We start from the raw sequence: 27,988 nt of genomic DNA on the forward strand, positions 1-27,988 counted from the left end.
AATTACTATTTGCATTCTTACGCTTTGCAAGATTGGTATTATTGTATCTTATGGAATTGGGAAGCATTGTTTAGTGTGACCAAAAATGATAAAAAAAAGTCCTAGATCTTTGAATTTCTTAGTACCAGACTGAATGGTAAAAAATCCGGAACTTGAATATCGGGAAATAACGAGATCTGCATAGGGTTTTCCAGGTACTACTAGGAACTTCAATAATCCAAGAAATTGTAGATAGGAATGCTGGCTCTTCATTTCATGACCGGACTTATTCTACATTGCATGTTGTGTGGGAGTCGTCTTCACGTATAGAGGAAGACAGCAGGTTCCTCTCTCTAGCTTTAACAACATGAAGACAACTATTTTCTTTTTAAAAATAGTGTTATTCCTTGCGTGTATTTTCTTATTTAATAATTGTTGGCCATTCTACCAACCATACTGATTTTGAACACGTTTAAATAAAGATACGAAGGGGAAAATGTTGTTGTGTGGAAGAACACATTGAAAAGACATCATAAATAGAACGTTAACAGATTTTGCTAGTTGCATTTTTCAAGGATGAGCCTGGGCCATCATTTTCTTTATCTACGGTTAGAGATGGTTCGCATGGTGAACTTAGTACACATGCTTTTGCTCTGAATTAAAACCCTGTGTTTTTTTGGCATTAACTATTTTTTTTATGACTAAGGAAAACCCTCACCGAGAGAACCGGATAACTTAATGGGCTCACTTTCCTGCAAGGTAAAACTATGGTATGTTGAGCCAAATGGTCTGAGGCTAGTTGGTAAGGAGGGCTCCCCTTTCCCTGCAAGTTGAAATAAGAGGGTCAAGAGGGGCCATGAAGTTTTACACTGTCAGGATGATGACCGTAGGTATGACAAGCTAAAGGCGAGTAAAACCAGGTTTCTGATCCCAGGTTCAGTTTTTTTTGGATAATAAATTATAAAGAAGGGATGTTTAAAGTTTTGAAAGATGACAAACTTAAACATTAAACTTGACCATGATCATCATCATTCAATGTCCCAACTACATGGGGCAAGTGAGTGGATGCCACGGATCAGTGGCGTAGCTAGGATTCATGTGAGGGGGGGTGTGGGGGCGGCAAACAGAGGGTGTAGGAAGTTGGGGGTTCGGGGGCAGCGCCCCCTAATTTTTTTTTTTAGATAAAATAAAAAATGGTTACAATTATTAATAAAAATCTATTTCATATGGACAAATCAAACTATTTGCTGCAGTCAGGGCTGGGCTAAAAAAATGGATAAAAATCTATTTCATATGGAATCAGGGCTGGGCAAGGAGGACTGGGCTCTTAAAAAAAAAAAAATTAACTGTTTCGGGAGGCAGGGTCCCTTGCCTCCCCTCTCCCCCCTGCATCATAGTGGACACCACTGGTGAAATAGAGAACCAAGTACCGTGCAGGGTACTCGTCTAATCATTGGATCTCTCTCTACATGAGGTTGGTTTTATGAGTTTAAACTGACCCCATCATTTGAAATAAGATGAGTTTTGTCGTACATTCAATCCTAGCCATCCAACATAGCCATTGATTGGATGGCTAGGATTGAATGTATGATAGAACCCATCCTATTTCAAATGAGCCACAACTTTGATCCGTGTTCTTTTTCTTATTTCTTCTTATCTAGAGCCACAACTTTGATCAACTTGTATCTTTCATGCCTAGAGACACTACAAGAAACCTGTGGATTAGCAACAACCTAAATTCATCACTAATCCAATGCTAATTTGTCGCTAAACTGTTTAGCGATGAATTAGCATTGGATTAGCGACGGATAACTTTCATCGCGAATTTTTCGATGCTAAGTAGTGCTAGAACTTATCCGTCGCTACTTTCATTACTAATTTGCGACGAATTAGCGACTGACATGATCCATCACGAGTCCTTCGCTATTTTAAAATAGTGATGGATAATATCTGTCGCTAATTTGTTGTTAAATTTAAAAAAAAATGCTCTGGCGGTACATTCTTCGACAGGTAGCAATTTTTTTTACACAGAACCGGCCCGTTCCGACGTTGGGGCGCTCTTCCGCAGCGAGCTAGTCACGGCGGACGCAGACGGGAGTTGATCTCCGCCATTGTCACACCATTATCACACCAGAAGAGGCCGATCCCCGCAAAGGAGGAGACGCGGATGGGCCTGATCACGAGCTTGGTGAGCCTCGCACGGAGGCCCACAGCAGAGATGAGGAGGAAGAGCAGGCCCTCGACGAAGACGGCGACCAGGGCGCTCATGTAGAGGATGTTACCGAAGTCGTGGAACCCGACGATGGTGTAGGCGAAGTAGGCGTTGGTGCCCATGCCGGGTGCGAGGGCTAAGGGGAGGTTGGCGAGGGTCCCCATGATGAGGCAGTCGAAGAGCGACGATGAGGTCCTTCCTTATGCGGTCAAGGTAGGCGGCGTAGCCAGGGTTGACGGGGGAGAACTTGCAGGAGGCATCAGGCTGGACGACGACACGGAGGATGGAGGTGCCGTTGGTGCCTGAGCAGGAGGAGACGGGGATGGAGGGATCGCTACACAGTGGCACACAATTCGAGATAGAGCAGGGCCCACCAGAGTTGGTAAGGATGCTGGCATTAACGGCAAGGATGCAGGTCATGGTGAGGAACATGGTCGTCCCTGCCCTGATCTTGGTGGTGAAGCTGGACCTGCGCTCCTTGAGCTTGAAGTAGCAGCCCACTCTGCTCCTGCCCACGCCGTGGTTCAGCCGGCTCAACGCCCTCTTCCAACTGCCCTCCATGGTGTGAGAGGCCACTGCACGTCGTCAGAGGAAGGGCATGGCTTCTGGCATCCTAAGAAGCGCCTCAGGTGGGGACGATTTAAATCGAATAGGGAGAGGGAAAATTTCGTGCCTCAGGTGGGACAGTTTAAATCGAAAATTAGCGACGAAATTAGCGAGGGATTTTTTCATCGCTAATCTGTTGCTAATTAGCGACGGAAAAATTCCCTCGCTAATTTCGTCGCTAATTAGCATTTTTTATAGTGTTTTTATGACGAAAAAATGTTGTCGTTAATCCATCGCTAATTAACGACAGAGATATTTTTGTCGCTAATTTTGCAAATATTTTGAATGTTAGCGACAAATAGTTTTCTCTCGCTAATCCGTCACAAATTTGCGACAGAAAAAATCTGTCGCAAATTGTCGTCGCTAATTAGCATTTTTCTTGTAGTGAGATGACAGTGGATCGGGACAGAGGCATGGGACAAGGTCTCCACTCTTGCCCCATCTTAAAATTTTGCCCTCCATTCTTACGGGTTTTGATTTTAACCTCCATCCCCAGTCTAAACAGGGTGAGGCAGGGTGAGAGCACGCAATCCACTACCATCCCTAAAGGTATTTTAGTTATTTTACTAATGGAGATCGGGGATGAGGCAGGGCTGGAGAAAGCATAAGTCCATTCCTACCTCTATTTCTGTTGAGTTTCTCTTCTTATTCATCACTGTCGCACTCCAAGCCCTATTCACTGCAGTCTCTTTCAAGCACATTGCCTGATCTTGTTGAGGACGTCTTCATATTCGCTGGACAACGATTTGTAGAAGTTCTCTCAGTTGAATGACGATTCAATTGTTCAGAGTTGGTGGATCAACAATTTGTGGTTTAGGCTTGGAGCTGCGTAAGTTGACTTCGTATTCGTTGAATAATGATTTGTGGTTATCACGAGATAGCGATTTGTGCTGTCAGCCGAACAACGATTTGTGGTATTACTAGATAGTGTTTTGGTTATCGCGGGATAGCAATTTGTGTTGTCAGTAGGACAACGATTTTGAGTATCACTGGATAGCGATTTGTGGCTTCAACTGAAAGTCGGTTCGTGATATCACTACATGGCGATTTGTGGTCATCGCTGGATAGCGATTTGTGGCATCGCCGCATAGTGATTTGCGGGTATTGTTGGAATAACAATTAGTGCTTCTGACGCTTCGTAAGTTATGCCAGACGTTTAGTCTTTTCGCGTTTAATGCGGGTCTCGTCTTCTATATATAGGATGAATGAGAGAAATGAATAGGACTTTTCAGTGAGAGCTTTGCAGCAGAAAGTGTGAGAAACACTTTTAGGGCACCGAAAGGGTGCGAAGAGAGCAAGAGTAAAAAGTGTTGCTACACTTCTTTCAAGACAGCTTCGTCAAGCTGATTCTTCAGATCATTTGTTCCGTATTCTTTTGTGAGGTATATCCTCTTGTTCATTTTATTACACCTTGCGTGTTTGTAAGACTTATGCTTTTTGGCTACTTTGTAATCTTTGCAAAAAGATAGTGGAAGGTGCTGACCTATCGGTCGTCGTAGACGTAATTCAGTTGAGAGGGAACCACGTAAATCATTGTGTGTTGTTTTTGTTTTCGTTGTTGGTTTGTTTTTTTTTACTCCCACTGTCATCGTCGTTTTGTTTTCATCGATTCACACTTGTGGGGAAGACTCAATCGGCGTGTTTGTTTTCGCTTTATCCCCAACAATTTTCACATGGGTTTTGATTTTAACCTTCATCCTCACCTCCATCACCGTTTCATGTCCTCCATCCCCGGTTCAAACAGGGCGAAACGGAACGAAGGCAGTTTCCCCATGTCCACTGCCATCCCTATTCATGCCAACTGTTTTGGCATGAACTTAATGAATAGACAAAATGTATGCTTCTTTTAATTTACTCGAGTTATGAATGTGAACGATGAAATTCATCTCAAGCAAGGGACCTAACATATTCAGACTTTTCTCTTTCTACACATGAATATCCTATTATATTTGTATACCAATAGCAGCTCTTATTCATAGAACGATGAAATATAGCAATCACACCCTTTGTCATGGGTGCACCGAATATTAACATCATATTCGACTAATCGGATGTTGGCCTAAACGGAGATTTAGATGGTGACAAGCTTATACCATATTCGCTTCTTAATATATAAACGGATCTGGATATCCCTTAAATTTGACTACAACTAGTGGCAAAAGATGCATTGACTACAACTAAAGTGTGGATCAAGGCCCGAATAGGGATGTAAAAGGGTTGGAACCGGGTCAGATGTAATCAGATTCAGATGCGTAGATCCTATACTGAACTCAGATCCAATTAGAGTATATACCCTAATACATCAAACATATACATGTAATCTGGTTGGAACTTGTTGATCTCGGATTGGGGTTTGGACTCCAGATTTGAGAATGCTGCAACTGAACCTGTTTGATTAGCATACAGACCTGTTTTGCTTACCCAATCCGACTAAATGGACTGGGCTTCGGTCAGATATCCAACTCAAACCAAAATCTGAACCATTTACATCACTAGGTCCGACCCAACAACATAAATTGATTCTTGGTAGCCATAAACATTATCTCACCAAAATGAGTAATGTTTTACATTTGAAAATTATAGTTTTTTTTGAAAATCATGTGTCATTTGATGAATACCATTTGATTTCAAATAGAAAAAACATAACATTTTTATCAAGCAACATAAAAGGCAGAACAAGTTTAAAATTCTATGAATAATCAAGTTAAAAACTTAATAACCTTGTCATTCTACAAAATGTTAAAACGAAAAAAAAATTGTCAAAAATTCCCCCGCTTCTACCTTTATATAACGTATGGTATGATATATAATTATAGGAATGTGAACGCAATTTACAATAAATTTTGAATGACCAAAAGAATATATTTAACAACAGCATTTAATTAATCCATCAGTTAAAAACATATAAAATTAGGTGAGGAAATTCTAGAGACAGAGGGTAACTGTTGAGGAATACAAGCAGAGTTGGCAGGAGGAATTCTAATAGAAACAAAGATGGCAGGGGGTTAATGTTAAACGTGTTTAAGTGTCCGGGGCCAAATCTTGGGTCGGGGGTCTGTCCAAATTTGGTGGTGGTTTCTTTCTGAGGAATTTATAAGGTGGGTTTGACGCGCAATTCGGAGACATTAGTCTCTCTCTCTCTCTCTCTCTCTCTCTCTCTACAGAGAGAAATTCCCGGATTTTATATTCTCTGATCGGAGGGATTGATGGTGGAGGGAGACCAAGACTTTGCTATGATGGAGACTCATTTGATACGATCCCACCATATTGAATACCAAATGCAGGAGATGGTGAATGAAGATCTGGTATGGTCTCTTGAATGACAGAGATAGGGGTTTGGGACTAGTCTTTTTGGACGCGCTTTATGCATGTCTTTTGAATTGGGAAACGCCAAGTTCTTGATATTTCCTGATGTGGGTGTTGTCTGTTTCTCTACCTCTTGATCTTTTATGATTTGTAAATTGTGGAACTTAGATTCTGGCTGAATCAGAGAATTGTGGAATTTAGAATTTTTGCCTGAATCTGACATAAACACAAACCACCACTGTAAAGAGAAACAGAGGAAGGAAAATTTTGGTTGGTGAGAATGTCAAATTCCCCTCCTAGCAATTCAACTTCTCCTGCCTCTTCTCCTCCACCTTCAAGTCTATCCCCTCCACCATCAACTACAGTGGAATCCCCGCCACCCAGTTCACCGCCTCCCAGTTCGCCGCCTCCGAGCTCGCCACCTCCGAAGTCGCCGCCTCCCAGTTCACCGCCTCCGAGTTCGCCTCCTCCGGACCCGACCTCCGCGCCTCCGCCCCCGGATGTTCCTTCCTCTCCACCACCAGCATCATCCCCTCCCCCCACCCCTGTCCTATCACCGCCCCCTTCTTTGCCTCCTCCGCCTGCCCCTGTTTCTACGCCTCCACCTGCGCCAGTTTCCGCTTCACCTCCCCCACCGGACACACCTCCACCCACCTCACCTGCTACGCCCTCCTTGTCCCCTCCCCCACCTCACGTTCGGCACCCTCCGCCACCGGCACCAAAATCGGGATCTCCACCTACACCATCTCCGCCGGCTCCGCAGTCTCCCCCTTCTGCAGGTCCGCCGCCTCCAGATGTCCCACTCCCATCTAGTCCTCCTCCGTCATCTACTCGTATAACACCTGGCTCAGCTTCTCCACCACCCCCTCAGACGGCCCGTACACCACCTTCTGGTACTAATGAGACTAGTTCGAATTCCGGTGGAGGTTCGAGCAGTGGAATAGTTATTGGTGTAGCAGTATCAGGTGTTGTAGTGCTGGCATTCATTGCTTTGTGTTTCTTTTTCGCGAGGAGGAAGAAGAGGAGAAGACCAATTGCAGACATGTATCGGCCTCAGGGTGGCTACCCGGCAAATCCAGGTCTGATCCTTCATCACCATCTGATACTTCTCACAATAATTGAATTACTCATCCGTTTGTTTTCATGTCTTGGTTGCTTATCTTTATTTTTCTTGGATGCGTTGATTTTGAGTTCTTGATGATGTAAAACTTTAATGAAAGGGAAAATCCAAAAATCGCATCTGATTTTGTGTTCTTCTTGATATTTGTTTAAGTGCTTCATGAGCTTCCCTCATATTTATCCCTCTTAATCTTTTTCATATTTTTCCTGAAATTAGTGTTCTTTTACATTTTGCTTTAAAATATTCATAGCTGTTGTTATATTTGGGTCCAGATGGCTATTACTATTCTCAGGCAGGACTTACAGGAAATTCATCTGGTTCGGACTTTTACTATCCAAAACAGTCAGGATCTTCTCCATATTCATCCGTCGGATATGGAGGTCATGGACCCCAACTATCTCCATTACCAGATGCTGGATTCGTGAATTCTAAATCATGTTTTAGTTATGAAGAATTGATGGAAATTACAAACGGGTTTTCAAAAGAAAATATTTTGGGCGAGGGTGGGTTTGGTTGTGTCTACAAGGGGTGTCTGTCAGATGGAAGAGAAGTGGCAGTGAAGCAGCTCAAGTCTGGTGGTGGACAGGGAGAACGAGAATTTAGAGCAGAAGTTGAAATTATTAGCCGAGTCCACCACCGGCATTTGGTGTCTCTGGTTGGCTACTGCATAGCGGAGAATCAGAGATTACTCGTCTATGAGTTTGTTCCGAATAATACTCTTGAGTATCATCTTCATGGTACGGTGCTAGGGTGATCCTTAAGCTCGTGACTTCATTTTTCACATTTTTGTGTTGCTCTTGCTTGATAGATTTAGTTTTGTAACATTGTGCTTTTCATTATCTAGGTAAAGAACAACCTGTAATGGATTGGCCTACAAGGATCAAAATTTCTCTTGGCGCTGCTCGAGGATTGGCATATCTACATGAAGATTGTATTTCCTCATTTTCCTATGCCATTCACATTCTTTTATTTTCTGCAACTTCTGATATTGTTCGCCCTTTTGCTTCTCTCCAGGCCATCCTCGAATTATCCATAGGGACATAAAGTCAGCAAACATTCTCTTGGATAACGCTTTTGAAGCTCAGGCATGGTTCCATGGCTAATGCCATTGTTTCAATTCTTTTGAATGCCCAATTGTAATTTATTTTCTTTTCCTCTACTTTCTGGGTTAATGTTGCTGCTGTACTCCAAATAACAGGTTGCAGATTTTGGACTTGCAAAATTAACAAATGATACTCACACCCATGTCTCAACACGTGTCATGGGTACATTTGGGTATGTCATTAGTGAGTCATCTGAATTTATGTTGTTTTCGTGCATGAGTTGGATAAAGTGCATCGTACTGAGTGACTTGTGGATATGGAACTGTGTTCAATATCTCCCAGGATAATTCTGCTGCAATTTTCAGGTATTTGGCACCAGAATATGCTTCAAGTGGAAAATTAACTGATAGGTCTGATGTGTTCTCCTTCGGGGTTGTGCTTTTGGAGCTTGTGACTGGACAGAAACCAGTTGATGCTTCTCGACCTTTGGGAGATGAAAGCTTGGTTGAGTGGGTAAGTACTATTCACTGAAAGCATAATTTAAACAACTTCAGCTGCTAATTTTATTTTTTTCCACATGGTCCAATCCATTAGGCCATTTTTGTAATGTAATCGGTATTGAAGCTGATTAACATTGTTGTAGTTCTCTGAGGGTTTAATTCTGTATTGGGGCCTGAAGTGGTTTTGACATGGCCTGAGGCTACAGGGTTTTGGGACTCTAATGTGAAATGGTTGTTAAAGGCTGTAATGGTCTATATCAAGGCAGTTTGAACAAAATAAAATATTCAACGCATAAAACTGCTAATTTTAGATGTTGAAATCACTGTCTTTGTTTCAATTTTAGCCCTGCAATTAAGAAAAAAGGAACTCGTGAACTAAATCATGCTGACATGTGCATGTATGTCCTATTTAAAAGTCAAATTTTAAGTAAGAAATTTGTACTTTTAACCCGAATATGAAAGCAAAAGTCACTCAGATTTTCTTTTTCTGATTATAATTTATTGTTGGATCTTAGAACCTAGAATGATTAAGTGTCAAAATTTCATTTCTTCAATGAAAACTAAGGAATGTCTATACAGCAACCTCTTGGGCTTATTGAAGGCTATCTTAATTAAAATAGTTTATCTTAAAAAGGCTATTGTAAGCTAAAGTCGTCTTATCATTCTACAAAATGTTTTCAATGCATTTTGCGATCAGGTTTGTTTGTATAGTTCAACAAATGTTTTTTTATCAGGTTCCTTTGTGTTTATGACATTGGCAATAGGTATCTCTCTTGCAAATTTGGATGTTCTAAGACTTGGGGCATATTAGTACTCTTTTCATGGGACCCTTTCAGGAGTAATCTAAATGTGCCATTTGGTTGTTGCACAAAGACAGTTGAAGACCAGGCAGCTTCTGATTGTTTTCACTTTGAACCATTTCTCTCAAGTGCCTAAGATGAATATAATCTTATTGTTTTAGGAGGTTCGTGCAAATGGTGTTTTTCTTCGACAGCTGCGTAAATTGATCCCTTGTGCTTAGCCCCTAAGAAGTGTGTCCTTGTAGGTTTAACAAATTCCCTTTTTATTTTTGGGCAGCCTGTGTAAAAATATCTTGAAAGTGTGAAGCCTAAGAAGGCTATGCCAAGCTCATCTCCTTCTGCCAAGTGGCTTTTGCCCATGGTTGGAAAAGTACAGATGGAGGCTTGGCTGCTTGAAGTAATTCCTCCCTTGATACCTGGAAAGGAAGCTTACCTTTGATTTAGAGAAAATTTTATTAGGATTTTCAGTTCCTTCTTTTTTGCTGGAGAGGGCATAATTTTCTCCCATGTGTTGAGGTGATGGATTTGTGTCTGCTTTATCTCTTCGCTCATTACATTGAGTTCCAACATGGAATGTGCTAGACAAGAAGTTCCACTCTCACCCTGTTTTGCTTGGTATTATTGGAGAACCTCTTATTCTCCTCATTAACCCCTTGGTTCAAGAGAGATTGGTCAATGTTGTGGGATTGCTGAGTGCAACTCATCTCATCCACCTGATTGATCTCTGAATATAGGGGTGTCAACGGGTCGATTTTGGTTTGGACCCAGGTGGTACCAGACTTGGACCCGGTTTTCGGGTATGGTATCACCGTATCAGGTTCGGACCCGGTTTAATCGGGTTTACTATAAGAAAAACCATACCCGGACCCAATAAGAACTACATGAACCAGACCCGGTAAAACCATATTTTTATCATTTTTACATTGAGAATTGCTGGTCTTTATCGAAACTCGGGTCAGGTCTGGGTCTGATATAAAATTTCACAAACTATACCCGGGTCCATGTATTAATCAAACCTTTGGGTCCAAACTCAGGTCTTAATGGGGTCTTATTATTTATCACCATACCCGGACCCTATAGTGTTTGGTTCGGGTCCAGGTAAACCAGGCCCGTTGACACCCCTATCTGAATATGCCGAACCATACCAAGTATGGGAATCTGTGGTTGACAAATGGCAATCCAAACCTGTGAATCTATTCAAAGCTTTTGAGCTAACAATCATATTTTTCTGATTTCTTCTAACTTGGTTGAGATAAAGGATGTGCTTGAGGATCACATTGCTTAGAGGTAGAAGCATATATGAATTGTAGGATTAAATTATCGACCAATAACCTGTAATACAAACAATTAATTCTTATAGAGTGAGTTCTTCCATCTATTACTACTTATCACTAACATTGATATCCAAGAATGGTGTAGAAATACACTGAAAGGAAACTAGCATTATCAGTGAAAATGAATGGAAGTCCTTCTTCATTAATCTGGTTGTGAACACGAAAATAAAGAATCAGGTGGATTAGGAACACTTGCCCTTCTCAATGAAACCCTTATAAATAAATGGAGCTAGAGAATAGTGATGATATAGGTTAATGGTTGCTTAGGATGGGTAGAGATGAGTATAGCTTGCTCTGACTGTAGGTAAGCGCATACAAGTCCAAGAAAGAGATTCATTTATAGGTTGTGTGTGTGTGGGTCTCTCTCTCTCTCTATATATATACATAGTGTCATTTATTATTTATAAAATTACAGAAAATGCTCATAATGAAGACAATTAATGCATGCAAGCATCAAATCATTTTTAAATTTGTTAGGGATTTGTAGTGAACTTGGTAACATCCATGAATTGCTACGGCTATTAACTCTGTCTATATTGCGGAAAAGAAAGGTCCCCATTAAATTGAAAATTCATGCAATGTTAAAACCAAAAAAATTACAAAAATTCAGAGGAGAAAATTGGGCCAACATGATATTGCCTCAAAGTCAGATCCTTTCAGACACATTCCCATCCAACACATGTGTGATTTATTTCCAATTCTTAGAAGTTACATACCTCTACCCATATTGGATGTCCAAGTGTGTGGTTTCTATTGACATTTGAAGAGTTTGCATTCTTCTCTAGCCATAGCCGACCCCACATCAATTTAACCAGTCACAACTAAATGACTTCCCATTTTCTCCGTTAGCGGGTCAGCCACCTTCCTAGCATTAATGAATGGCCATTTCTCCTTGGTGGGGTTTATTTTTCTCCTGGTCATTGCGGCAGAATATATGGCAATGAAGGGACAACTGCGAAATAGGTGCCTCAATGTTTCACAAGCTTAAACGCGTGGAGGACTGACCATAACATGGTCCTCTCTTTGGAGACTACTCACACTTTAAAGTGCACTATCACAACCATAACCATGTGAAGGTGCACTTTCTATGAGATTACCAAAGCCCCCAAGCAACTCTCTTTGGCAGGATGCAGGTGACAGTAGCAGCATTGAGTAGACACTCTTTACTGGAAAATTGCTTATCAAAGGAAACATCCATTTTAAGGTTTGATTGATGGCGGGATATAATTCTTTGCAATCCTTATTTCCTCCCCTCTTGTAGTGTCATGCACCTATTTTTTGAAAATATGGTGAGATATTGATGGTTCAGATGTAGACTATAAGACTCTCGGGTTCTTTTATGAAAATTAGGAAGAAAGTCATAGTTGTTTGAAATTGGCTGCATAACTTGGAATGCATCTCAAATGCTTACATGATGAATCTTATGATCTTATCACCACGTGCTCTTTTAACCCTGATCTACTGAAGCCAATAGGAGTGCCTCAAACTAAGTTAGTTTTTGTTGGAAGTGACAGGAGCGAATACTTCTGGGGATCTGAAAATGAGGCATTTTCACTTGGAGAATGGTAAAAATGATTGTTTGATTGCCTGTTGATGTTTGAAAATTCAATTCCCTAGGCTGGTGTGCTGCCATTTGTAAATGTAGATGAATTTTTCACTAAAGCCTCATTTATTTGTTTCTTTTTTCTTTTACTTGTCCAAAGCATTACTCCAGTGTTCCTTTTTTAGGGAAACTGATTGATAGGTGCAGGGAGGGTATGTAAAATAAAGACAAAAATAGTTGGGTTGATTTTTTTTTGAAAAAAAAGTGGGTTGATTAGGTGATACAGTGCTTCCTTACAAAACGGTATATAACCGACATCATCATACAGATGCGCACTGGTAGTACACATAGTTACTTTGTGGCTGTGGTGAAAATTGGATATTGAATTAGATTGATGTCAAAACAGTTTCGCTAATGCATATGGAGCTTCAATGGGTGCTGTAGATACTAAGCTAGTGATGGAAGTTGCAGTGAATTGGTCCAATTGGACCTGACACTATCCAATTTGACTCGAACTGTATGGCCAGCTTGGGTTTGTGTATGGAGTCAGTTTCCAATCGTTTGTCATGATTGCAAGCATGAAGCGTCATGGCACGTCTTGTGTCCATTCTTTGCTTGTTCTGTCTCATGACTCTCACAGGACACACAAAATGAGTGGAAGTTCCCATGTGCAGTATATCTTACCAGCCATTGACTTGACTGTGACACAAAAAGTGTTCATGTCATGTAGTTGTGCATCATTTTAAACTTAGTTATAGGCCCATATTGATGGATCTTTTACTAATTTAGGCCTGTACAGACATCAAATCCAACCTTGACTTGTTTAGGCCCACCCAGATCTGGCCCATAACAATGATTATTTGTAGCCTTAAATTCTTGTAGGTCTGACATAGAAATGCATGAACTGAGATCCAAGATCATTTCGCTGAAGATGCTGTCTAATCACTAAGGGATTGAATTTCGCAGAAATAAATTATGCAAGAGATTAACTAGTGAATGATCAGAGTCTAGGTATGAAAGAAGTTCCGAATCTCCATTACCAAACTCATTTATCATAACATCCTATGACAACAACTGATACCAAAGTGCCAAAACTTCTATTTAAACTGGTATTTTAGATATTTTTTATTCTAGGTCATCCAAAATCCAAAGGTAATATTCAGGCCAACAGTAAGAATGAATTCAAAAACTGAAGAAAAGATATATTGACAATAAGCTTCTCTTCTATATGTCATTGAGCCCTAGCTTATGCTTTGAATTCTAACATTTGTGCCTCTTTCTCTACTTATTGCTCCATCATCATTAGATTCTGGTCAATTGCTACACCAAATTCCATCACTACATGTTTTCAAAGTTGAATTATGATCCCACTTAAGACTGTTGGACATCACCTGAATCTAGATTCAAACCATCATGTAATCTCCTTTTTCCCTTTGGTTAGTTGGGATTCTAGCTGATATGTTCACTTGAATCTTTTTTTTTCCACCCCTAATCAACTAATTATTGTGTGAATCGCTGTTAAAGATCTGTCTAGGTTTAATTACTTCCTAGTTTGGGTCTTGAACCTGGTCTGGATCAGGTTGGGACTGTAAACCTGGCCAGCAGCCTGTAAAAGAGAAAGTTTAGGAAGGGAGAGGGGCTACACCATTGGATTGGTGTTTCTAATGTGGTGACTCTAATATGGCTTAATACAATATATATAGATTTGGACGTAATTATATGACTCTCATCCCTTAATATTCAATACAAAAAATTACATTGAAGATCTGACTCCATCTGGTAAAATGATAATTTTGCCCTGATGTTTTGAACACGTCACCACTACGTTCCTGTGGTCATGTCAAAGCAAACCCAATGGTTGGTTCTTTTGGAGGGAACTAGCTGCTATTGCAGAACTTATTTTGTGGAAATAAAAAAGCATATGTACTTGATTTCTGGCTAAAACTATTCTGAGCTTTATGTTTTGATATGTAATGCATGAAAAAGATCACAATTCCTTCCTTTTACAAGGTTCAACTTTCTGGATGTTGATTCTAAACATGGATAGATTCATAATCAAGGAGGGAAGACAGTAAAAGAAACTAAATCTTGAGACTCAAGGTTCTTGATTTTTTTTTCTTTTCTTTTTCTTTTTTTTTTATGACGAGGAACCTGCTTAGGAATGGGGTCACTTAATGGGGCCACCTCCTAGATAGTAAATTCCAGGTGAGTGCCCTAGCCTGCAAAGTGTAATGAAATATGCGGAAATAAAAACAATGTCCTACAATGGACATTCACATATAGAAAGCAAAGAACAAGTCCAAAAAAGACATACACAAAAGCCAACAATGGCTTGCAAACATAAATTCTTATAAATGCAAGAAAGGGCTTCAAGAAGCCAATACTTTACAAAGGGGGAGACCCTACTTATTTATAGGCAAGGAGGAGTGAGAGAGAGAGAGAGAGAGAAAAGTAAGAGAGAAAGACCACATTGGGAGGCCCAACAAGGTGTCGTTGGGCTCCCCCCAACGGTCACAATTGTGACCGTTGGGGGCCCAACGACTCCTAGTTGGGACCCCCAATGTGAATGCATTAAATGCATTTTAGGAAAAAGGAAACAAAAAAATAAGAGAAAGAAAAAGGAAAATAAAAAGAAAAACAAAAACATAAATAAAAAAAGACTACAATGCCCCCTATTGGGCAGAATTATAGGAATACCCTTATCGGGTATGATTGAATATATATATACATGTAATATATATATATATATATATATATATTACATGTATTTTAACACCCTCCCTCAAGCTTTATGGGGATATAATCGAAAGCTTGTTGAGAAGGAACATAAAACAAGGAGCAACAAGGGCTTTAGTGAAGAAGTCCGCCAACTGGTACTCGGATGTTGTAATGAGATATTGCGGAAATATAAAGAGTGCTTATAAGCACTTACAACAATGAATAAAGGAGACAATATCACAAGTCCACTAAGGGACAATACAAGCACAAGCCTTTAAGAAGGCAACAATATAAAAAGCCTCTTATTGAAAAGAGAGAGAGCTCTCAAGAATGAAAAATATACAAGGGGTTCACCCCTATTTATACAAGAGGGAGAGGAGAGAAAGGAAGGCCAAAGGCCTCAAAAGGAGAGCCCAAAAGGGGGCTCCCATGGAGTCGTTGGGAGCCCCCAACGGTCACATTTGTGACCGTTGGGGGCTCCAACGACTCTATGGTTGGAGCCCCTTTTGGTCCTTAAAAAATACAAAAAAGAAATGTAAAAAATAAAAAAGAAAATTACATTTTAACAAAACTCGAAAATAGTTGTTTTCTAAAACAACTATTTTAAATTACAAAAATACCCCTATCGGGTATTGATGTAATATATATATATATACATGTGTATATATATTATATATATATATATATGAGGTACATTTTAACACCCCCCTCAAACTGTACGGGGAAATGACGGAAAGTTTGCCAAGAAGAAACATGAAGCGAGGAGCCGAAAGAGCTTTAGTAAAGAAGTCCGTCAACTGATATTCTGAAGTGTCATACGGTAGAGCAATTGTTCCTCGTAAGTATTCGTCACGAACATAGTGGCAATCCATTTCGATATGTTTTGTATGCTCATGGAAGGTATGATTGCTTGCAATATAGATGACACTCTTGCTGTCGCAACATAATTTTGAGGCTTCAGTAATATCAACCCCTATGTCTTTAAGCAAACTGTGAAGTCATACAAGTTCCATTGTCGTGGTTGCCATAGCCCGATACTCAGCTTCAGTGGATGATAGTGAAACTTTCTGCTGCTTCTTACATCGCCAGGCAATCAAAGAGTCCCCTAAAAAGACACAAAAACCAGTAGTTGAGGCTCGATCATTAGGATTACCTCTCCAATCTGCATCAGTATAAGCAAGAAGATTCAAGGAAGAAGAGGAGGATAGAAATAGCCCTTTATTTATGGTATTCCGAATGTAACAGATGATCCGGAGAACAACACTCATATGCACAGTTGTAGGAGCATGCTGAAATTGGCTAACTGAATTAACCGCATGGGTGATATCTGGTCTGGTGATGGTTAAATAGGTAAGAGACCCAATGAGTTGTCTGTAGGGTGTGGGGTCTTCCAGAAGAACCCCATCCTCCAACCGTAATTTGGCATTAATAACCTCGGGAGTCTCTACTTTTTTGTCATCAGAAATCCCAGACTTAGAACAAATATCTGCAACAAGCTTAATCTGTGACAAAATATATCCTCGAGAAGAGTATGCAACTTCAATTCCAAGAAAATATCTAAGAAAACCTAAATCAGACATCAAAATTATTTTTTAACATATTTTTAACATCAATAATACTATTTTGATCATTCCCAGTGATAATCATATCATCAACATAAAGTAACAATATTATGATACTAGTACCTGCATTTTTAACAAAAAGAGCAGTGTCAGTATAACAAGAATGAAATCCTAACTTTATCATGATATCACTGAAACGATCATACCAAGCCTTAGGAGCTTGTTTAAGACCATACAAGGCCTTTAGAAGCCAAAGTGTTTGACCTTGCTTAATATTAATTCCGGGTGGCGGATCCATGTAAACTTCTTCACTTAAACTTTTATTTAAAAAGGCATTTTATACGTCAAGTTAATAAATAAGTCATTTTTTGGTTGATGCGACAACTATTAAGGTCTTGACACTGGTCATTCGAGCTACAGGAGTGAATGTTTCTTCATAATCAATGCCATATTCTTAGGAGTATCCCTTAGCGACTAATCTAGCTTTATATCGTTCCAAAGAGCAATCACTTTTAGTTTTAACTTTGAAGACCCAACAACACCCAATAAGTTTTTTGTGTAGGGGTAGATTAACTATTTCCCAAGTATTAGCCTTTTTTAATGCATTTAGTTCAACTTGCATTGCTTCAACCCAATGTGGTATAGATTTAGCTTGATTATAGTGAGCGGGTTCAAAATAAGAATGTAGGGTATTTAAACATGCCCGATAGTTGGGTGTTAAGGAATCATATGATACAAACCTATTTGGGGGTATTGATATTCTAGAAGAATGTCTAACTTGTGGTTCTTCAGTAAATTCAGAAATTCGAGAGTATTTTTCGAGGGCATTAATAGGGTTTTCTTGATTTCTTCTTGAGTAAACATTCATATTTGTATCACTATCATTTGAGGGTATTATATCAAGATGGGACGCCTCACATATATCTTCTATGTTTTCAAGGAAATCTTCTTGTATGTCATCAATAAGATCATATAAAAATATGTAATCAATTTCATTTGTTTCTTCTATTTTATCAAAACCATTATCTTCTTCTAGAAAAGTTACATCTTTTGAAACATATAGTTTATCATTCTTAAAATCATAACATCTATACCCTTTTTGATTTTCACCATATTCTAGAAAACACATTCAATTGCTTTTGGAGACAACTTATCCCTTTTATGTAATAGGACAAAGCATTTGCAACAAAAAATACGAAGACGATTGAAATCGGGTGAAAGTTTAAAGAGCTTTTCATAGGGAGAAGCATTTTTTAATTTAGAAGAGGGCATTCTATTGATTAGATAAGTTGCGGTTAGAACGGCTTCGGCCCAAAACTTCTTTGGAATATTTCTAGAAACAAGTAATGTTCTAGCGGTTTATATAATGTGCCTATGTTTCCTTTCCGCTAGACCATTTTGTTGAGGGGTCCTAGGACATGACTTTTGATGGCAAATTCCATTTTGGGTTAAATAGTTTTGAAATTTGTGAGATAAATATTCACCACCGGAATCAGATCTCAAAATAGATATGTTATTTTGGAATTGATTTTGAATTTTTCTATGAAAATCTTTAAAGAAGGTAAACACTTCCGATTTATGACTAAGAAAATAAATCCAAACATACCGAGTAAAGTCATCAATAAAAGTAACATAATACGAATAACTCTCTTTAGACATAACCGGAGAAGGCCCCCAAACATCCGAATGCACCAATTCAAAAGGTCTTGATGAAAGAAAAGTTCTAGTTGGAAATGGAATAGACTTCATTTTTCAAAAAATGCAATCTTTGCAATTAATTTCTTTTTCCTTACAAAATTTGTTTCCAAAAGGAAAGAGATACATTTTGGAATAACTTGGATGACCAAGTCTTTTATGCCAAGTTTCCATGTTTTTTTCTTGGACATAAGAACAAAAATAATTTGTAGGGAGATCGAGATGGTCCATATAATAGAGGTCTCCCTTTTTATGGCCTTACCCAATCCGCTTTCCGGACCGGAGATCCTGCACAAAGCAACCATTAAATGAGAAAGATATTTCACATCTATGGTCGGCAATTTGGGAGACCGAAAAAAGGTTTAAATTTAGTTTGGGAACAACTCTTACTTTTGGAACACAAAAATTTTGAGAATCTTTAAAAGCGCCAATACTTGAAATTTTTAAAAAAGTTCCATCGGCCGTAGAGACACATGAGTCCTTTAAGTTTGTGCAAACATCAATAAGTGCATTTTCATGGGGGGTCATATGAAAAGAAGCTCCGGAGTCAAGGATCCAAGAATACGTACCGGGTGATGATGTAGAAGCAATAGCCGCACCCGATGTGGAGGAAGAAACTTTTAGAATTTGTTGGAGAGCCATAGATATTTGCCCAAGAGTTTCCTTGAGGTCATTGTTCTTGCCTTCATCTTCTTTGATGGTAGTTTCTTCAAGAGAGGTCACCTTAGGCTTGAAAGTTCCATTAAGCTTTGGGCAAGCGGGTTTAATGTGACCCGACTGATAGCAATGATGACAAACAATCATTTTTCTTCCTCCATTGTAGTTTCCTTGTTTCCCAAAATGAGGAGGTTTATAGGTTCTTACATTGTTACCCGGTTTTGATACGACAAGTACTTCATCAACATGTTTACTCATGTCAAGCCTTATCTCCTCTTGAGTGATTTCGGCAATAGCATCCTCAATAGGAGGAAAAATAGATCTATGGAGAAGTGAGGATCTCACTTGCTCAAATTCGGGACGTAGCCCAAAAAGAAATTGAAACAATCGTTCTTGTTTCATTTGTTTTTGTCTTAAATCAATATCTTCCATAGAAACCCATTTTGACTCTAAAAGAGCCAATTCATCCCATAGTGGGTTTAGGGCACTATAATAGTCTTGAATGCTAGAATCACCTTGTTTGGTGGTTCTAATCTTTTCTTGCAAGAAATATGCTCTTGCAAGATCCTTTTGGGTATACATACCCTTCATAAAGGACCAAGCCTCATTGGCTCTACGAAATTTAGCTATATTAGCACATACCTTAAGCTCAACATTGTTCATAAACCACGCAAGGATTTTCGCGTGATTGCTTTCCCAATCTTCCACTTCTTTTTGATGATTTTCAATGGCCTTGAGGCGAGCATCTCCTTCAAGAGCCTTTTTCTTGACCTCCTCCGTTCTTCGTGAGCATAAGCTTAGGTTCCGGAACGGTACTCATGACAAAACCCCAAAGTTTCTTTCCTTTGAGATTATTTTTCATTGTCGATGCCCACATCATGTAATTCTTTCCATTGAGCTTGAAGGATAGGTCAATCTTTGCCTCCATGATGTTTCCAAGAAGTGAGAAGAGATCCACAAACTATGAAATACACGAACCACACCTTTCCTTCAAGAATCGAGTGGCTCTGATACCATGTAATGAGATATTGCGGAAATATAAAGAGTGCTTATAAGCACTTACAACAATGAATAAAGGAGACAATATCACAAGTCCACTAAGGGACAATACAAGCACAAGCCTTTAAGAAGGCAACAATATAAAAAGCCTCTTATTGAAAAGAGAGAGAGCTCTCAAGAATGAAAAATATACAAGGGGTTCACCCCTATTTATACAAGAGGGAGAGGAAAGAAAGGAAGGCCAAAGGCCTCAAAAGGAGAGCCCAAAAGGGGGCTCACATGGAGTCGTTGGGAGCCCCCAACGGTCACATTTGTGACCGTTGGGGGCTCCAACGACTATATGGTTGGAGCCCCTTTTGGTCCTTAAAAAATACAAAAAAGAAATGTAAAAAATAAAAAAGAAAATTACATTTTAACAAAACTCGAAAATAGTTGTTTTCTAAAACAACTATGTGAAATTACAAAAATACCCCTATCGGGTATTGATGTAATATATATATATATACATATGTATATATATATATATATATATATATATGAGGTACATTTTAACAGATGTAACGTAAGGCAATGCTATGGTTCCTCTAAGGTATTCATCACGAACGTAGTGGCAGTCCATCTCGATGTGTTTAGTACGCTCATAGAAGGTGTGATTGCTTGCGATATAGATTGCGCTTTTGTTGTCACAACACATCTTCGAAGGAGTAGAGATCACTATACCCATATCACTGAGGAGACTTCTAAGCCATACAAGCTCCATGGTTGTAGTGGTCATTGCACGATACTTCACTTCTGTTGAGGTTAATGATACTTTGTGATGCTTCTTGCATCTCCAAGAAATCATAGTCACCTAAGAAAACACAAAAACCAGTAGTGGAGACTCTATCATTGGGATTTTCTCCCTAATCAGCATCAATATAAGCAATTAAATCAAGTGATGACGAAGAGGAAAGAAAAACTCTCTTAGTTATGGTGTTTTTGATGTATCCGACTATCCTTAAGACTGCACTCATGTGCACAGTTGTAGGTGCATGTTGAAACTGACTGACTGAGTGAACTGCATGAGCTATGTCTGGCCGAGTGATGGATAAGTAGGTCAGAGACCCAACAAGTTGGTGGTAGGGAGTAGGATCCTCGAGGAGTGTTTCATCTTCCAACCTTAACTTTGCATTGATAACTTCAGGGGTTTCTGTCTTCTTATCATCAAAGATGTCAGACTTGGAACAAATGTCAGCAGCAAGTTTCATCTGAGAGAGAATGTACCATCGGGGCGAGTACGCTACTTCAATTCTTAAAAAATATTTTAACCAAGTTCAGACATGTCAAAATTCTCTTTTAAAACTTTCTTAATATCATTGATTCCTTGCTCATCACTTCCAGTGATGATCATATCATCAACATAAAGTAGTAGAATAACTACTGAAGACCCTGCACTTTTCACAAACAAAGCAGTGTCAATATAGCATGAGCGAAAATTCAAACTTGTCATTACATTGCTAAATCTATCATGCCAAGCCTTTGGAGCTTACTTTAAACCATATAGTGTCTTTTTAAGTTTGAGAATTTTATTTTCACCAATACATACTCCTGTTGGATGATCCATATCAACCTCTTCATTTAATTCACTATTTAGGAATGTATTCTTAACATCTAATTGATAAAGAGGTCATTTTTTAACTGACGCAACCACAATAAGAGTCCTAACACTAGTCATCCTAGCTACGGGAGCGAAGGTTTCTTTATAGTCTATACCGTATTCTTGAGCGTATCCTTTTGCTACCAATCAGGCTTTATAGCGTTTTAATGACCCATCACTTTTAGTTTTAATTTTGAAGACCCATCTACATCCAATAGATCTCTTTCCAGTGGGTAATGAGGTTATTTCTCAAGTTTTTGCTTTTTCAAGGGCACTAAGTTTTAAGTTCATGGCTTCAACCCACTAAGTTTTAAGTTCATAGCTTCAACCCACTGGGGAATGTTTTTGGCTTCATTATAATATGAAGGTTCATGAAAAGAGTGTAACGCAATTAGACATGCTCTATACCTTGGTGTTAGAGACTCATAGGAAACAAACCTATTAGGAGGATTGGAGATTCGGCCAGATCTCCTTAAAGAGGTTTCTTCTATGCTGGAACCTTGAGAGTATTTTTCTAAGGCACTCATGGGAACTTGTTGACCACGCCTAACATAGGTTTGGATGGGTCTATCACTTTCATTTTCAACATTGTTAAGAGGAATATCCTCTAGATCATTCAACAAATCATTGGAAATTTCCTCTTCTTGAGGAGTCACATCTTCTTGAGAGAGAAGATCAAATAAGAAAGCATATTCACTTTCGTCAATATCTTTAGTTTTCTCAAAACCATTTTCATTTTCTAAAAAGGTTACATCTTTAGATACATATAGTTTGTTATTTTTAAGGTCGAAGCATCTAAAACCCTTTTGATTTTCTCCATATCCTGAGAAAACACATTCAATAGCTTTAGGAGATAATTTATCTCTTTTGTGTCTAAGGACAAAACATTTACACCCAAAAATTCTTAATCTATTGAAATCAGGTGTTCTTTCAAATAATTTTTCATATGGAGATGTATTTTGTAAGGATGAAGATATCATTTTATTTATCAAGTTGAAGTTAAAGCGGCTTCAGCCCATTTTTTTTTTGGAAATAAAAAGTGTCCTAGTGGTTTTCAAAATGTGTCTATGCTTTCTTTCGGCTAGACCATTTTGTTGAGGAGTCCTAGAACATGATCTTTGACGACAAATTCCATTTGTTTTCAAATAATTTTGAAATTCATTTGATAGATACTCTTCACCCGAATCGGATCTAAGAGTAGAGATATTACTTGAAAATTGATTTTTAACTATCATATGAAATTTCTTGAAGAAGTAAAAAACTTCAGATTTTAAATTGAGAAAATAAATCCACACATATCTAGTGTAGTCATCAATGAAAGTAACATAATAGGAGTATCCTCCTTTCGATATGACCGGAGAAGAGCTTCAAACGTCTGAATGGATTAATTCAAAAGGTCTTTTGGACACAAAAGTTTTATTTGAAAAAGGAGCGGGTTTCATTTTTTCAAAAATACAATTCTTGCAAACAAAATGTTTCTCATTACAAAATTTCTTTCTAAAAGGAAAGGAGTACATTTTTTAGAAACTTGGATGTCCAAGTCTTTTGGGATGAAGGCGTAGTTGTTGTTGTTGTTTTGTTGTTGTTTGGATGTCCAAGTCTTTGGTGCCAAGTTTCAATATTTTTATATTGTATATGATTACATAAAGAGTTAATGAAAAGTTTCAAGTTGCTCATGTAATAGAGATCTCCCATCTTGTGGCCTTGCCCAATCTGCTTCCCGGACCAGAGATCCTGTATAGAGCAATCCTTAATTGAGAAGGAGATTTCACATCCATGATCACATATTTGAGAAACAAAAAATTAAGTTGAAGTACCACTCTTACGTTTGGCACAAAGAAATCTTTGGAAAAATTTAAAGTTTCAAAACTTTTTACTTGTAAAGATGTATCATCGGCGGTTGAAACATATGAGTTTTTAGAGTTATTACACAAATCGGAAAGCCCATTTTCAAGAGGGGTCATATGAAAGGAAGCTCCAGAATCAAGAATCCAAGAAGACATACCTAGAGGAGAAGAAGCTATGGCGGCACCTGAAGTTGATGGCGATTTGAGTAGAATTTAAAGTGCTTCTGATAGTTGAGCAAGAGAGAAGGACTCCTTCCCTTTGATAGTCTCCTTTTTTTGAGTAATTTCTTCAACGGAGGCAACCTTACTTTTTGGTGCTTCATTTAGCTTAGGGCAATTAGGTCTTATATGACCCGGTTCTTGGCAATGATGGCAAATGGCTTTTCTATAATTGCCATTATAGTTATTTTGCCTCCCAAAGTGTGGAGGCTTATAGGCTTTCACATGATTGTCGGGTTTAGAAACGGCCAAAACTTCATCTCCTCCCTTAATCCTGCTAAGACGAGTTTCTTCTTGGCATATTTCGGCTGTGGCATCTTCCAAAGGAAGAGGCTTAGATCTATGAAGTAGAGAAGATCTAACTTGTTCATATTTGGGCCTAAGCCCATGTAGAAATTGGAAAAAGTGTTCTTTTTTTATTTGTTCTCTTCTTAGTTCCACATCTTCACTAGAAACCTACTTTGATTCTAGTAGAGATAGCTCATCTCATAAGGGTCCAAGGGTGCTAAAGTAATCTCTTACACCTATTTCCCCTTGCTTAATAGTTCGGATTTTTTCTTGGAGAAAGAATTGACGAGCAAGGTTTTTTTGAGTATACATACCTTTCATAAAGAACCATGCTTCATTTGCCATCCGAAATTTAGCAATGTTGGTGCAAATTTTAAGCTCCACATTGTTCTTGAACCAAGCAAGAATTTTTGCATGCTTGCTTTCCCAATCTTCCACTTTAGATTGGTGATCTTCATGCAGGCATTTCTTTCAAGAGCTTTTTCTTGATCATCATCCATCTTGGTGAGTTGGAGTTGCGGTTCCAGAATAGTGCCCATGACGTATCCCCAAAGCTTTTTACCCTTGAGGTTGTTTTCCATAGCGGCGGCCCACATCATGGAGTTGGAACCATTAAGTTGGAAGGAGAGATCAATCTTTTGTTCTCCTTTCATTTTAAACTCAAGAAGACAAACCAAGAAAGAGAAATACAAAATGAAAATTATAACTAGTCAACTAGCTATATCAATAATCAAGATCATACACTTGGCTCTGATACCATGTAATGAAATATGCGGAAATAAAAACAATGTCCTACAATGGACATTCACATATAAAAATCAAAGAACAAGTCCAAAAAGGACATACACAAAAGCCAACAATGGCTTGCAAACATAAATTCTTATAAATGCAAGAAAGGGCTTCAAGAAGCCGATACTTTACAAAGGGGGAGACCCCACTTATTTATAGGCAAGGAGTGAGAGAGAGGGATAAAAGTAAGAAAGAGAGACCACATTGGGAGGCCCAAAAAGGTGTTATTGGGCTCCCAACGGACAATTGTGACCGTTGGGGTTGTGACCGTTGGGGGCCCAACGACTCCTAGTTGGGACCCCCAATGTGAATGCATTAAATGCATTTTAGGAAAAAGGAAAAAAAAAATAAGAGAAAGAAAAAGGAAAAAAAAAAACAAAAAAAAAACTACAATGCCCCTATTGGGCAGAATTACAGGAATACCCTTATCAGGTATGATTGAATATATATATATATATATATATATATATATATATATATATATATATATATATATATTGATTACATGTATTTTAACACAAAGAACACCCATTTGGCAAGCGACTGGTATGATCCCAAGGGGAATCAACCCTAGGCAAGATGGGGAACCATTTTCATTGCTGTTTTGAGTATATCTGGCTACATATTTTTCCTGAAAGTTTTGCAACTCCTTGTAATGTCCCAGAAAATACTCTGAATTTAGTTGATAAGATCAAAATGTCAAATGTTTTATGTTTTCTGCTTGGATGGCGATTGTTTCTTATTTAACATTTTCATTTTACTTTTGAATTTGTAGTTTCATTTCATTTCCAGTGGACTTCACTTTTGTGAACGCCAATGCTTATGGGCAGTTGTTTCTTGCATGTCTGTAGGCTGTCGGTTGGTCAGGTTTTACCCTGACAATAGTCATTGGCTTTCTACTTTGGGCCACAAGCTGCAAAAGCATGACCTGAAGTTCTCAGTGCACCAGAATTCTTTTTGGGTCAAACGTACCTCATTATACCAGCATTTTTGGGCCTTAGTTACCTATTAGCTTCCACCATCCATCCCAGTGACTATGAGTCAGAGCATACCCAGGTGGATTCACTTTGAGGTGCCAGTGATCTGCTTGTGGTTGTTTAGAAAAAAGACCTATGTTGATCAGTTAAAACCCTTGGGACTTCTTTAAAAACACCCCAAATTACATCCAGTTCAAGTTTATAGACCCAAACCCTTTTAGCTTATGGAACCTACTGTGGTCCTGATTAAGGTCATAATAACCATTGGCAGCCCTGCATGACTTTCTATTTGAAGTCTGAAACAAGCAAATCAATTAAGGCCTAGATTTCCTTCAGCTGACTTAGTGATACATCCTGGGTATCTAAGGGATCGTGTGACTTGTATGAGATTCATAACACTTCCATATTTGGATCTTTCTAAGAAAAGTTTTTTTATTATTTTGTTGATAATTTTCTCCTGCACTGTATATACAGGGTGTGGCTTTAATCTTATTTTGGTAGTTGTTTGTTAACAGGCAAGGCCACTCCTTAGTCAGGCACTTGAAACTGGAAATTTGGAGGAGATAGTGGATCCCAGGCTTGAGAATAATTATGTGGGAAGTGAGATGTTCAGAATGGTCGAGGCAGCTGCTGCATGCGTTCGTCATTCAGCTCAAAAGCGGCCTCGAATGAGTCAGGTAAGAGGGAACTTATGCAACAGGAGTTGTTTAAAGAAAAACTGACCAATGTATAGCCTATGTCACATGGATACAACATTTTTATAAAATTTTCCAATACAAGTAAAAACTGGTGCATGACATAGTAATAGCACAGCCAGTCTGAGCTGTGATGGAAGCAAAGTGGGCTGCTAGCCTCTTTTCTCTTTCCATTGCCTGAGCAGACTTGTTTGGAAAAGAGAAGAGTACTTCCAGGAATGTCAAGATTACTTAGGGAATCCATATCCATTGGTAGCATATCAATTGATATTGGGTTGCCAAATGAAAAATTCACCGAGTTAAGATCACTCTGATTTGGGATTGAATAGGGGAAAGCGGGTGATAACTCGATTGAAGAACCTGAAGATGACATTGTTCTCTGATGCTGCTTGTTTTGCACAGCAAAAGAAAAAAGAAAAAAGAAAAAAAGAACAGGGCCTGAATGTACTTGGCATATGATTGACAAATGACAAGGTTAATGGTTTCGAGTGAACTTTCTACATTTTATTCACAGTATTGTTATGTAGTTGGATGGAATACACTTCTGGACCCAATGGGTGATAGCAGCTAGTTGATGCTTAGCACATAATTTCATCTGCATGATCTTGAATTTTCTGACAACCATACAAATACATTTTGTTAACCTGTGTATTAACTCTAGAATTAGTGAATGTTTCCTCTTGAATAACTTCCTAATCCGTCACACTATAAGCTGTATATTTTTTGAGTGGCCAAGTTGTCCTAATAAGTGGAATTTTACTGTAGATATCAGGTGTTGAGAGCATTAGACTGTGAAAGTGATATTTCCTCCCTTTCTCTCTGATAAGTGGAATTTATCTGTAAATGTCAGGTGGTGAGAGCATTAGACTGTGAAACTGATATGTCTGACCTTACAAACGGCATTAAACCTGGCCAGAGCACCATCTTTGAAGCTGGCCAATATTCAGCTGACCTCAGAAGATTCCGGAAAATGGCATTTGGCAGCGGTGATAATAGTGCCGACTTCAGCACGAGTGAGTACGACCAGGCATCTTCAGTGGCATTTAGTGGTGAGTATCACACCAGAGAAGTCCCTCCAAAGCCTGCAAAAGGGTTGAGGGTTAATGATGCGTCGACTAGTGAATATCCAAGCAGCTTCGAATCAGAGACGGCCGCCATTAACCCACGAAATTACAGATAATGCAAGTTATGCTGCATACCAGCTTGTTGACATTTGCCTGAAAGGTACTGGGAGCTTGCCTTACAGGTTCTGTGCTGTTGACCATGTATATTTTTTCTAGTGAGATTTTGCTGGCTTCTTGATAGAGCGGACATCCAATTTGATCTGTTAAAGTGGAATTTTGTCAGGGAATTCTTTTTTATTATATAATTGTAATTCCAAATATTCTTTGTTTTCATTTTCACTTTTCAATTCAAGTGGTAAAGCAGTTTGTAGAGGATGAGTTCAGCTCATATTTGGTTTA

The 27,988-nt window shown here is 38.8% G+C and overlaps 1 protein-coding gene across 4 annotated transcripts; it reads left to right on the forward strand.

The window, feature by feature from the left end:
* The first annotated feature begins 5,918 nt into the window (after positions 1–5,918).
* LOC149843550 (proline-rich receptor-like protein kinase PERK15) lies at positions 5,919–27,977 on the forward strand. Of its 4 annotated transcripts, none has more exons than XR_016430899.1 (8): positions 5,919–7,182; positions 7,496–7,960; positions 8,068–8,154; positions 8,238–8,308; positions 8,422–8,498; positions 8,632–8,779; positions 26,332–26,507; positions 27,376–27,977. XR_016430899.1 is itself a non-coding variant. In XM_089999889.1 (8 exons), the coding sequence occupies exons 1-8, from the start codon at positions 6,384–6,386 to the stop codon at positions 27,703–27,705; spliced, it is 2,139 nt and encodes a 712-aa protein (XP_089856015.1). In that variant the 5' UTR covers positions 5,919–6,383; the 3' UTR covers positions 27,706–27,977. The 4 variants fall into 4 exon arrangements, 2 of the variants coding, with proteins under 2 accessions (XP_089856015.1, XP_089856016.1); XR_016430900.1 differs by lacking the exon at positions 27,376–27,977 and adding an exon at positions 26,855–26,946; XM_089999889.1 differs by having other exon boundaries at positions 26,346–26,507.
* Positions 27,978–27,988: the final 11 nt, after the last annotated feature.

Source organism: Nuphar pumila, chromosome 3 (genome assembly GCF_984573655.1).
Source record: "Nuphar pumila chromosome 3, dmNupPumi1.hap1.1, whole genome shotgun sequence".
Classification (NCBI taxonomy): domain Eukaryota; kingdom Viridiplantae; phylum Streptophyta; class Magnoliopsida; order Nymphaeales; family Nymphaeaceae; genus Nuphar; species Nuphar pumila.